Source organism: Hemicordylus capensis, chromosome 3 (assembly GCF_027244095.1).
Source record: "Hemicordylus capensis ecotype Gifberg chromosome 3, rHemCap1.1.pri, whole genome shotgun sequence".
Taxonomy (NCBI): Eukaryota; Metazoa; Chordata; class Lepidosauria; order Squamata; family Cordylidae; genus Hemicordylus; species Hemicordylus capensis.
In genome coordinates, this window is record NC_069659.1 from 302,211,219 (window position 1) to 302,225,073 (window position 13,855).

At 39.7% G+C, this 13,855-nt stretch overlaps 1 protein-coding gene across 7 annotated transcripts in view; it reads right to left on the minus strand.

The window, feature by feature from the left end:
- PIK3CB (phosphatidylinositol-4,5-bisphosphate 3-kinase catalytic subunit beta) overlaps positions 1–13,855 on the minus strand; it is a 126,549-nt gene that overhangs the window by 24,797 nt on the left and 87,897 nt on the right. For all 7 annotated transcript variants that reach the window (XM_053309549.1, XM_053309550.1, XM_053309546.1 and 4 more), the window contains 4 exons: positions 7,521–7,642; positions 5,855–5,998; positions 3,290–3,389; positions 265–443 (listed from right to left, as the gene is read on the minus strand). In XM_053309549.1, coding sequence (XP_053165524.1) covers positions 265–443; positions 3,290–3,389; positions 5,855–5,998; positions 7,521–7,642 — 545 coding nt within the window. The remainder of the gene's footprint in view (positions 1–264; positions 444–3,289; positions 3,390–5,854; positions 5,999–7,520; positions 7,643–13,855) is intronic.

Consider the following 13,855-nt stretch of genomic DNA (forward strand, 5'->3'; position numbering starts at 1 on the left):
GCACATTTTCAGTTTTGAGGTTTATCGCAAAAATCTTCAGTCCAAAGCAAAACTGACATCTTAACCTTAGGAAGGCAAGCCTTTGATTACATAGCCAGGTCAAAGCAGGAGGGTGTGCCGGCCACACGAAGCAATGCTATCTCGTGTACCAGCACGGCTGCCGAGTAATACAGCCAACAGGAGTCAAAGAGCAAGAGCCTTCTGCCTGCCTGTTTCCACACAGCAGCTACGGCACACATTAAAGCAGAAGTCCACATCACTTACTACAGCTCTGAGAGTAAAACAGAAGGATTCAGAGGAGACTGGATATCGGAAAGGGCGTCTTTGTATGCTCTTTGTTTTAGACAGGTGTGCATTGTGTCTTTTCCTTTGGCTCTGCTTTGCTTCACGGCGTTCAACTTTATGAGACTATTCAGAGTTTTCATCTTATTCAGTGCTTCAACCTGAAATTAATATTTATATCTGTATAAGCAATTACACTTCTAAATGTTAGTATGTCAACATCTATGTTGATGACTAAACAAAATTGCAGGTCCTAAGTTGAAAAGTTAGTTTTCATGTTTTTATAACAGTCCCTGGTCTCTGACATTGCTAAAAATAGTAGAACACATTTCACGCTTGAGTAATTGTGGGAAAACCCCCAATGCCCATGACTAAATATACTGTACCTACTATACTGTACTGTACTGTACTGTACCTTCTCTATAGCTGCTCCGGGGCTGTGGAATGTGATCCCTGCAGAAACCCGTAATTTGAATTCTCTATTAACCTTCGGGAAAGCCCTTAAAACGTATCTGTTTGGCCTGGCTTTCCAGGGTTTTTTAATTGGTTTTAATATTTTAACCTGGTTTAGGGTTTTTAATTACTGCAACTGTTTCATTGCTGTTTTAAAATGTTTTTAAATTGTTAATTGTTGTTATATTGTTTTAAATTTTTGTTTTAGCTCTTTACTGTTTTAATGGTTTGTTTTAATTGTAAACTGCCCTGAGCCATTTTGGAAGGGTGGTATAAAAATCAATCAATCAGTCAGTCAGTCAATCAATCAAATAAATGCTATCCCCAAAATCCTCTTCCTCCAGCAAACAGAACGGAAATGGGCACACAGAAGGGAAATGAACCCCAGATGCAGACTAGATTTTCAAATTCAGCCACATGAACTACCAAAGGAACTGATCCCCTTACTTCTGGTCAAGACACTAGGTGGAATCTTCACTTCTCAAGTAAAACAGCAGTTTGAGTGTGCTGCAGTGGTGATACTGTGTTTCTAAGCGTTGGGATCCTCAATGCTAATTGCTAATTCTCTCTGCTGCCTTGCATATCCGAAATAGTAACTTATTTAAACAATTCAATTAGCAGCAGCATGCAGTCCTTTATGTGAAAAAGGTTAAAACAGATATGAACCACAATCAATGGAGCAAACATTTGAACTCACAGCTTCCTGTCTCCTAGCTCTGTTAGTGTTCCCTAAGACAGTGTCATCATCACTCATATCAGCAAAACAGCAGTGGCATGGGAGCATTACAGCAGTGGCATGGAAGCGGATTTCCTTGGCTCCCTCCCACAGCACTGCAGTCATATTTAAAGGCTCAGTACTATCTATGTGGGCGATAACAACGTAGCTCTTTCCTATTCAATATTGGTCCCTGATTCTGACTGAGCAACAACCGCATGGCAAGGACCATCATGATTGCCCTGCCCATGTGGAGACAGGATTTTAAAAGGCTACAGTAATACCATGGGATGAAGCTGTGGGAAAGTGGCTTCCAAACTGTTTCTTTTATTTCTAAAGGACATCCACCTACCTTTTCATTCAAAAAATGCAAGCTTCTCTGCAACAACAGAGAGAAGCAGCTGACATTTTGGATAGTCAGACACAAGCTCTGCTCATTCCATTAGTTAGACATGGCTTGTATGATATGAACACAACTCACATGTTCAGACATTTCCCCATCCTCACATCTTTACAATTCAGATGAAAGTTGCATGCTAAATCCCACCCCCAAAGAACAAAAACCTTTTGGGCAAATACTGGCCACTTAAGGCAAATCTCAGCGAACCTTTTGCTCTGGCAATTCCTTCCAGTATCTCCTTTAGATATTTCCTTTCTGTTGGAATTTTGTGAGGAAGGGCGATTAAGCAGCTGAGATATCTTTTAAAAAACCACAAGGATGTCATAGGCCTCTCTTCAGCTCCACTATATACTGATTCCCTTCTCATTAGTTAAAGCAAAGGCTCAAGCTTTCTTACAAATGAGCTGATTCATGCCAGGCAGGATGCTGTGAAAGCTGTAGAGAGTTTGATTATGGAAGTGAGGCAGTGGAGACCTGCCAGGTCAGCCATCTGTCAAAACCCCAAACTCCCTGCATTTCCACAGTTCCAGGAGCTGTGCAAACATCAGTGACAAGGGAACAAAATGCAACCTGTGCTGTACAAACAGGAACTTTTTGAAGTATTTCTACTTTGAATTTCTTCCGTGTTTGCACAGTTGGGAATTTTTTTGCCCTTTCTTTGATTGCACTGACATGCACTTCCTCAAAAGTGCACAGTTTCACAGCTCTCCAAGCCTATTGCTGAAATAGACAGCCATTCCTTTTTAAGAGTTCCCTCCAGTACCGAACAGCACATTTGCAAGAGGCAGTTTTTAATAATTATACAACTTGAGTCATAGACACATTCCATTGAGCTACTGAATTAAATCAGTATGTTTAAATTGGGGGGATTCAATGGGCTGTTCTTCAGCCCAGAGGCTTCTAGAGCAACTTACATAATTCAGCAACACCACAAATCGTATCATTTCAGAATGAGTAAGATCATCATCAGCACAATCAGCATAAAACCAACACAGATGAAAAGCCATAACAGGTCCGAAATATCTGAAAAGACTTGAGCAAAATGAAAGGGTCTTTGCCCAATGACAAAAGAACATCAGATTTGGCATCAGGCAAAAAATAATAATCCAGAGCCTGGGTTATGCCAAAAGCAAAAAGTATAATCACTATTTTCTCTTTCGAATTTGATTTGGGGGAGGGTGGGTGTTGGGAAGACACATACTTCTGAGGATGATAATTACTAGGGGAGGTTTTTGGGCAGGGAGAGAGTAGTCCTTAAGCATATTTACACATCAGCTCCAGCAGTACAGTAAGGCATTATGCAAAGGAACCTCCAGGCTGCCAGGAGGACATAAGAAGGGGACCTGAATACAGAAAAGCATCATGCATCATGTGGGCCTAAAAAGCAATTTCATTAATTACCAGCATAACCTGAAGACAAGGCTTTAAGAAAGGAATACCTGTTTGGATAGCACTTTCATGTGACCAACGCTGCCCCGGCAGTAAGCTTCAAGTATCACACCAAACTGCACTGCAAATGCAGGTATGTGCACTTCTGATCTAGAAGAAGAAATAAAAATCCCTCCATCTATCATATATTTTGAAGAATGAGTTGGTTGGTTGGTGCTAAATAAAGTCATACTTCCTGATGACCTACAGATACCAAATTTTGCATACACAATCCTGCCACTAAAATTAGCTGAATGCATTACTGTTTATACCAAAATATGTTCAGGGAAAGGTTTCTTCATTTTGTATTTTTTAGAAAAAAATCTGAATATTATTCTATTATACAATATGTTAACATATACCGTATGCTATTGTTCAACAGATTTTTAATACTCAATAATCAAATCAATAATTCCAAAATTACATTGTACCCTAGAAAAGCAGAAGATATCTCTCAGATTCAAATTTACCATATGTGGTAATTATTCAATGAAATGAATGATGTTTGAAGTTGAAATCCTACAAATGTCAAACTGTTCTTTTACTTCCCTTTTGCAAGTACATTAATAAAAAATTCTATGACATATACAAGCGGCCCTTGAATAGCAATTTCTAAATAGCCACTTTCTCCACGCAGGCTGCTCCATTCGCTCTTGCCATGAGAGGAACTTAACCCCACTTCTGGGGTTAGTCCAGACACTCCAATATTGCAGTTTTTGCAAAAGTCACTCCCGTGATATTAGACGGCCTCCTGGATTTCATTTCTTGAACTTGTTATCTACACAAGATAACTGTACTCAGTCAATGATGGACCTCACCTACTAGTTGTATAAGGAATTGTTCAATGGATATAACCGTGCTTACATTTAACACAAGTCATATTACCATTGCTTAAAAATAAGATGAAATAAATGCAAATCTAAGTATGCATGCAATAACATTATACATTTGTGTCTTCAACTCCTATGCAAAACAGATGTTTCCGCTCTCCAAGCTAAGCACCCTGACTCTCAAATCATCTGTCCTCTAAAAAAGAATATAAGTGTGCAGACATATTTCATGATCCCTTTGTCCAAAAAATACAGGAAACTATTTGAGAAAAGGATATTCTGCCTTACCTGTGAATTTCTGTTCTTCTTGAAGACAGTACAGAAGGCAGCTTGGGGAGAGCGCCACCTCCAAAACCATACTTTAGAACAGGGGTTCCCAATCTTTTTAATCAAGTGTTTCTTTCTCTTATAAACCTTCAGCTCAGGTACCTCACTGAGATTTTTAGAGCGAGTGTGCGCACACGCATGAGCACACACACACACTTGTAAATCTTTATGTTATGAGACAGGCTACACCAGTTACTGCTTTACATCGAGACTAAGTTACTCATAAGTACTCTCACTGAAAGTAATGGGAAAAACTAACGGGTCCTATAAATTCCAATGGGAGTGCTAATCTTCTGAAACCTGTCCGTCAGGCTGAGGGGAGAGGTATATTGAGCTTCAGAATGTGGCCAGCCAATCGGGAGCAGAGTTCTTCACTCTCCTCCGTCCTTCAGCACATATATCGCTGAGTTTCAAGCCTCCAGGCACTGGTCCTCAGAGCAAACAGTGCAGCTTCAGCATGGGGAGGCAAGAGATCTCTGGGTACCCCCAGGGAGCCCATCAAGTGCTCCTAGGGACACTAGTACCCCCTGTTGGGATGCTTCCCCATGCCCACTAGTTCTGCGGAACAATGAGAACAGGGGAACCTCTTAACCAGAATCTCAAAATGGCCAAATGAAACATGATGAACGAGATGCAAGGATGCATTCCTAACCTGCAATTCTTTTGCTCTTAGCAACTCTGTGAGACACCTGATCACTTGATCAGGGCTGTGGCATGGGGGAGGGGGGAGTCTAGTCTTCCTCTCCTGCTCTGTGGCCCCAGCCCCAGAATCCACCCCCCCGCACAAGTAAGCTCTTACAGAATGGGAAATACTGTATACAGGCCCTGTATGAATGCCACTGTACAGGAGCTCCTGCAGGTAGGCAGGCAGGCAGGCAGGCAGAAGAGTGTGAGTGTGTGTATGAGCGCATGCACACACACACCTGCACGAAGACCTGGGAATAAGGAATGGCCAGGTTCTATGAATGCCAATAGATCAGGCCTGGATGTGCAGGTTTGCCCTCAGCCATAAGTAGGAGCTATACGTAGGGTTCTTGGTCACCTGCTAACAGAGCAGAGCAAAGAGGTTCTGGAAAAAAGGATGCTAGTGACTAGTACTAGTGTAGGAACCGTTACTGGATGGTATGATGAGATGGGGGTGGGGGGAGTCCCACACCTTAATTGGAAGCTCCGCCTGGATTCCATCTGGCATCCAAGGACATTTGTTTATTCACTGGAGAATTTCTTCACATCTATTAGAGCTATGGTCTTAATCAGGAAATTCTGTGTTTTCCACAGGTAAGAAGTGAGAATGGTGTTGGTTTCATGGGAACTAACCTCATATAACCAAATCAGTGATTTGTCCTGTTGCAGGACTTTTTGCGCAAGAACGAACATCAACTTTTTTTGGTGGTGGGAGGTCATATTCCTGAGTCTTACCTCAGATGCCAAAATAGCATCTGTCCTATCCTCCTGTTTGCCAGTGCTTTCTCTAGCAGGAACCTGGAGAGGGCACAGTCGAGAAAAGGTTCATATTTCAGTACTTGCACAAGCTGCAGAAGATACTGAGCAAGTTCTTCATCACTGAAAGAAGATAAAGAGAACCTAGGTTACTCACTTAATTGTGGAAAATACATTAAGTGAAAGAGAATAAAAATTGCAGCATGAAATTATTATGAAAAAATATGTATATACTGCTTTTCAACAATAAAACTGAAAGTTCTCATAGTGGTTTACAAAGCAAAAGAGAATAAGAACAGCTCCTGTCCCAAAGGCTAAAGGGAAACTCAAAGGGAGACACCAACACTAGCCGCAGGGATGATGTATCAAATTAGACAAGTTTTTGATTTACAAGACAAAGGAAGATAAACATTATGGATAAAAAACTGAAGATAGAACCAGCAAATACTGGAAAACTTCTGAACATATTGTGTCATTCACAGCAGATATTTGAGAGAAGTTCAAAAAGCATTAATGTAAAGAATTTGGCTTAAAGATCATTGGACAAGATCAGTAACTCCATCATTCTGTTTCTCTGTACTTATAGCATCCCTAAAACTATCAGCATCCTGATATTTTGAATCAAATGGAAAGTACAAATAGTGATTATTCATAATCACTATTTGATACTTAATCTATTCTTTGTATTGTCACTGTAAAAAGATGAACTTATTATAAATAAAAACAAAATGTTGAAATGTTATATACACACCATTATTTAAAGGATTGTCTCTTCTATATACAGTTCAGCAAAAATATATATCACAAAAATAAGAATATGTTATGCCAACTTAAAAAACCCCTCACTTAAAGTAGTATGTCAAACAAAAAGCCCCCAAGGAAATCATGTAGGCTTTACATTATTTGGCTCTAGCTAAGACTTAAATCATGTATATGCCTAGAATGAATTCAAAGAAATATAAAAACAAAACAATTGCACCAGAAATAAAAGTTCAATGATACTAGGCTAACCCAGGATCAGCAGAGCAACTGTACTGTTTATACTTTGAGGAAGTAAAAACATTTTGTTAACAATCTAGCCTTGAAAATAAAAATGCTATTCATCACATGGAGTGCTCTTGAGAAGTCAAGGGCATTGGGAACGTAGCAGTGTTGCAACTGATAACAGGCAACTCTTTGCTGGACCAAAAATGGCATTAAATATAAATCAATGCTTTAATGAGAGAATTAAAAGCAAGAGAAACTACATCAGAGCATCCTGAATTAAATACCCACTATCAAATCATACATACAGAATGTTAGTGGTATGCACCATATTCTAGGTAGACCCTTTGAAGCCCCCCATTTTTTTCCAGACCCCTATATTGTGTTTCTCCTCTTCTTAACATCTTCACATTTGTCCCAGATAGCAATGGAAGGCTTCCACTGTCTGAACTAGACACTTCCCAAAGGAGGACCACCCACTCTGATCCCACAGATACCATAACTAAAATGGGATCCGAGCCTGGATCACAGATGAGACATTTGAAGAGCAACTTACTTCCAGAATTTGAGGATTTATTTCATTTGGGATAAAAGTAATTGGGGTTTTGTTTTGTTTTAGCTTTGGGGTTAACTGCAGAAATAAAATGACCATATGACTCACCTCATTTGTCTTAAACATTCCACTGCATATTCTCTTACATATTGATCTGGATAATTGAAATCCAACAATTCTAATGCTTCTCTGGGAGGCAGTTTGGACCATATCTGAAGAAGAGCCTGTAGCTGTTAAGGGAGAAAAAGAAAATAAATAAGTCAGTCATCAGACAAATGCAAGCTTGTGACTATTCATGGACAGACTTTAACCTCTTCCTGGGGAAGCAAGGTAAAGCATATGGCACAGGTTGTAATAAGAATCATAGGCAGTCTCCTGTTCCAGACTCAGCCACCAGACAGCATATCATTTTCCTGCCTCCAATATAGCCAAAACCAGGAGGAAGACAGACAGTGCAAACTATTCTGCTCTTCTCAAACATTTCAATTATCAACCAGCTGGAGAGGACAAAATTAATTTTTTCTTTTGATGAAAAATAGAAATATAGAGTGAGAGCTTCTCTCTCACAGCAGCTCAACTACCCACTAGAGGGCAGAGCAGACCTGTTAGTAAATGGAACGGAATAAGCTAATGTCAGATATGCACCTACACGGAAGTAGGAACATGCCAAGAGTCTCCAATCAGGGGTGTAGCTATAATTGATCAAAGGGGTTCAAAGAACCCGAGCTACGCCTCTGCCTCCAATATGGTTATATTTGTCTTCAGAAGAGGAAGTTTCTACCTATTTTATTTAAAAGAGTAGAATTGTAAAAAGGAAGCCAAGAGGGAAAATCAAACGGGTCAAATCTGTCCTAAAGACTTGGAGGTTATTTAAAACCACCACAACAGAAGAACAGCAAGAATGTATGCCTCAGATTAGTAAAAGTACCATCCAGTCCAAGAGGATGCCAGCGTGGTTAATATGTAGAATTGAGGAAGCTATAAAAGCAAGAAGGCTTCCTTGAGAAAATAGAAGCCTGCCCAAACAAGGAGAACAAAAAGGAACAGAGACTCTGGCAAAGGAAATGTAAGCTAACAATGAGGGATGCAAAAAACAAGTCGAAAAGCATAATGCCAAAAATATTAATACCAACAACAAAAAGTATATCAGAAGCAGTAATCCAGCTAGGGAGGTGGTTTGGTCTGTTAGATTCCAAGGGTGTGAAAGGTGTAATAATATATAACAGGGAGATCCCAGAAAAGCCAAATGAATTATTTGCATGTGTCTTCACTGTAGACAATATAGGGCAGATACCTGGGCCTGAAAAGACTTTTTAGGAGGAGGGGAATCTCATGAATCAAATCAAACTAGGATGACAAAGACAAAATCCCAGGGCTTAAACACAAATTAACCTGGAATGTTATCCTGGAATGTTATCTAGAGCTCTTAAAAAATTCAAAAGAAGCAATTGCAAGGCTTCTAAAAAATACTTATCTGTAGAATCAACTGGGGGACTAAAAATTAGCCATTTTAAAAAAAGGGGATCCAGGGAATATCAGGCCACTTACATTAACAGTTAAGTCTGCTCCAGGCATTTTTTTTTTTTTTGCATTTTAAATTTTTATTGGCTTTTACAATAGCTTTAAATATTGACTTCCCGCTTACCTGTCTGCGCAGTTCACGTTAACTATACATATAAAACCATTGCTATAATAATTCAAAACATACATACTCCACATTGCTACTCGATTTTACCCAACCCAACCTGCTGTTATTACTATATTTCAAGCCCTGCTGAAAGGTCCATATTATAAAAATAATTCTTTAAGTAAAGTAAAAATGATTCCCAATCTTCTTTGAAACATTCCAGTTTTTCAACCCTTATAAGTGCTGTAAGTTTTGCCATCTCAGCATATTCCAAATTTTTTATCAACCAGTCTTCTTTTGAGGGCATTTTATTGTCTTTCCATTTCTGCGCATATACTATTCTAGCTGCCGTGGTTGCATACATAAAAAATGTTAAATTTCTTCTGGAGAACTCTCCTTGAGTTATTCCCAGCAGGAAGGATTCTGGCCTCTTAGGAAATGTCATTAAATTTTTTTTCTTCAGCTCATTATATATGATATCTCAAAAAGCCTTTGCCTTCCCACATGACCACCACATATGAAAAAAAAGTTCCTTCTGCTCCTGGCAAATTGATACAAAGCATTAAGAATAACATGATCAAGCAAAGGAAGAATAAGTTGTGCTGAAGAAGAATCAACATTTTATTTTTTTATTTAACGAACATATTTTTATACCGCCCAAAACTTACGACTCTGCCAAGGAAAGCACTACTTCACTAACCTTACAGAGTTCTTTGAGAGTGTCAACAAGCATGTGGAAGGGAGCGACCCAGTGGTCACTGTATACTTGGACTTTCAAAAAGCTTTTTACAGCATCCATCATCAAAAGCTCCTGAATAAACTGGCAGTCACGGGATAAAAGGGTGAACTCTCTTATGGACTGGTAAGCAGCTAACAAATAGGAATAAGTGCACAGTTCTCGCAAAACAGCAAAACAAGAAGAAGGTCCCTCAAGGTCCTGTATTGGGACTGGTGTTTTTAAACTTGCATATTAATAGCCTGGAGTTGGGGAGCAGTAAAATGGCCAAATTTGTGTATCACATCAAGTTATTAGGGCGATGAAATCCAAAATATGTTGCAAATCTTCAAAAAGGTTGCCCATTCACCTCCAAAAAAGGTTGCCCATTCACTGCCCATTCAAATCTTCAAAAAGGTTGCCCATTCACCTCCAAACTAGGTGAATGGGCAACAAAATGACCAGTGAAGTGCAGTTCAATGTAAGTAAATGAAAAGTGATGCCCACTGAAGCAAAACCAATAATAATAATAATAATAATAATAATAATAAGTGTTGCATGGATTGACTACAAGAAAGCCTTCGATTCATTGCCTCACACATGGATACTAAAATGTTTAGAAACAACTGGTGTCAGCAAAAACATTCAGATATTTATTAAAAAAGCGATGAGCATGTGGAGTACACAGTTAACAATCAATGGCGAGGCACTTGGACAGGTTAGCATTAGAAGAGGCATTTTCCAAGGGGACTCACTATCCCTTCTGTTGTTTGTAATCGCCATGACCCCACTTTCACAAATACTAAACAAAACAGGCCTCGGATACCAAACATCTAAAACATCAAGTAAAATCAACCATCTGCTGTACATGGACAATCTGAAGTTGTATGGAAAGTCCCAGTCAGAAATCAAATCACTGCTAAACACTGTCCGTATATTCAGTAGCGATATAGCAATGGAGTTTGGACTAGACAAGTGTGCTGCATTAATAATGAAAAGAGGAAAAATAACAAAAACAGAAGGCATAGAACTGCCCAATGGAAGCAAGATCAAGAACCTGGAAGAGAAAGAACATTACAAATACTTGGGCATTCTCCAGGCTGATAACATCGCACACACTGAAGTTAAAAGAAAAATTGGAAGTGAATACATCAGGAGAGTTAGAAAAATCCTCAAGTCCAAACTCAATAGCGGGAACACCATACAAACCATAAACACCTGGGCTATACCTGTTATCAGATACACTGCAGGAATAATAGACTGGACCCAGTCAGAGCTAGAGACGCTAGATCGTAAGACCAGGGAAATCATGACCATCAATCATGCTCTGCACCCCCGCAGTGATGTAGATAGGTTATACCTCCCTCGCAGCTCAGGTGGAAGAGGAATGCTACAAGTCAATCAAACAGTAGAGGAAGAGAAAAGAGGCCTTGAAGAATATATCAAGGACAGTGAAGAAGATGCACTTCAAATGGTCAATATTGCGAAACTATTCAACACCAATGAAACAAAGCAGGCCTACAAGAAAGAACAAGTCAAGAACCGAGCAGAAAAGTGGAGAAATAAGCCCCTGCATGGTCAATATTTGCGCAATATAAGTGGAAAATCAGACATCACCAAGACCTGGCAATGGCTTAAGAATGGCAACTTGAAGAAAGAAACAGAGGGTTTAATACTGGCTGCACAAGAACAGGCACTAAGAACAAATGCAATAAGAGCAAAAGTAGAAAAATCCACAACAAACAGCAAGTGCCGCCTTTGTAAAGAAGCAGATGAAACAGTGGACCACCTGATCAGCTGTTGTAAGAAGATCGCACAGACTGACTACAAACAAAGGCATGACAAGGTAGCAGGGATGATACACTGGAACATCTGCAAAAAATACAAGCTACCTGTAGCCAAGAATTGGTGGGACCATAAAATTGAAAACGTTGAAGAAAATGAAGATGTGAAAATATTATGGGACTTCCGACTACAAATAGACAAACATCTGTCACACAATTCACCAGATATCACTGTAGTCGAGAAGAAAGAAAAACAAGTCAAAATAATCGACATAGCAATACCAGGGGATAGCAGAATAGAAGAAAAAGAAATAGAAAAAAATCACCAAATACAATGATCTACAAATTGAAATTGAAAGGCTGTGGCAGAAAAAGACCAAAATAATCCCAGTGGTCACTGGCGCCCTGGGTGCAGTTCCAAAAGACCTTGAAGAGCACCTCAACACCATAGGGGCCACAGAAATCACCATCAGCCAATTACAAAAAGCAGCTTTACTGGGAACAGCCTATATTTTGCGACGATATCTATAATAACCAACAGTATTGATGATAAAATTCAGCCATCCCAGGTCCTTGGGAAGGACTCGATGTCTGGATAAAACAAACCAGTCAATAACACCTGTCTGACTGTGTAAACAAGAAATCATAATCATAATCATAATCATAATAAAAAAATTCAAAAATCTGATTCCACATATATGCTGCCGGGTTCTGAACTGGTGGTGACTAGCCAGACCTTGGGGCCATAGTGGACAGTAGTGGATAGTAAAGGGATCCTACGTAAGTAAAGGGATCCAGAGACAGACTGTGAATATTGTAGTGGCATTACAATAGTGTAATGCCATCATACAAATCTATAGTTCAACCATACTTAGAATATGGTGTACATATGATCATCACATCTCAAAAGTATATTGCAGAGCTGTAAAGGGAGCAGAACAAGGCAACCAAAATGGAACTTAATAATTTTGAATTTACTGCCAAATAATGTGATGAACTGCCACTACCTTAGACAAATTTGTGGAGGACAAGTCTATTAATAGCTGCTGGTCAGGATGACTATATGCATCCTCCAGGTTCAAAGGTAATATGCCTCTCTGAACACCACTTGCCAGGAAGCAGGAGTGGGAGAAGGCTATTTCCCTCCTGGTCCTGTTTCTCAGCTTCCCAGAGGCATTTGGCCACTGTGGAAAGCAGGAGGCTAGTCTAGATGGCCCTTTGGCCTGATCCAGTGGGACCCTTCTTCTGTTTTTATATTCAGATGAAAAATGGGCAAGTGAGTGGAATGTTGGGATTTGTGTGTATCTATACATTGTCTTTGTTCTTGCCACTGATGTATTGTATGTATATCTGTGTATAGGCTTGTGGTAGAGTAGACTGGTGATTGACACAAACACTCTAGTGTCAATCCCCAGTTCTGCAGACTGATTGGTCAGTTTGTATTTCTTACTGGACGCTTGAGACTTATTTTTCTTTCAGGATGATCTTTCACTTAGAGTAGGCCTGTTTATGATTTGGTAGTAGTTAAACAATAAACCTTAGTAACTTTGTTCAATAAACTAAACAAACCTCAGTTTCTGCTCTCTTACACTCTGCTACATGGAAGGTATTTTGGGCAAGACAAATCAGGTGGGATGCCAAAAAAGGCCACCCAAGAAAACCTCTTAGAAGGAGATTCAGATAATAAGAGTTTGGGAACAGAAGTGTTAATTTGTGATGGCTGCCTGGCCTGCTTGTGTCTTGTGCAAGAAACACTGAGATGACCCAGTTATATGCGGATCTTGCAAGAAATATTGGATATTTAATTAATTGTTATGGGCAAATGAGAATGAAAAGTCTGCCCCCCTAGTGCGTATCCAGATGTGCAGTATGTGTTGGGTCGCCACTCTGACCACACCCACTTTAAACTTTTAAAACTAGAGGCAGAGGCAACAAGGAAGTGTTAAGCGATATGACCTTAGAGGAAACAAGAGCTCAATGACCTGCGAAGGAGCCAAGAATATTCCAAAAATATAGCCTGTTCTTGTTTACATTCCTCCTCTGAGCCCAAATTAGGAGGGAAATGCTGGCCAGCTACATCAACATCCCAGGTGGGTACTGGCTGACGGTCAGAGGCCAATAAGGGGACTTGTCACATCTGGGCAGAAAGCTTTCCTTTCTTAAGCCAAAACCAAAACAGCAACTCTTCAGAACAATCAGGACAATGCTTCCCAGATATTTTAAGTCAATGGAAATCTTAGAGAGATACAGTAGTTATTATAAATGCAAGAGTATTACAAGGCATGCAAAAGGTCTTTTTTCGTTATCAATTAATCAC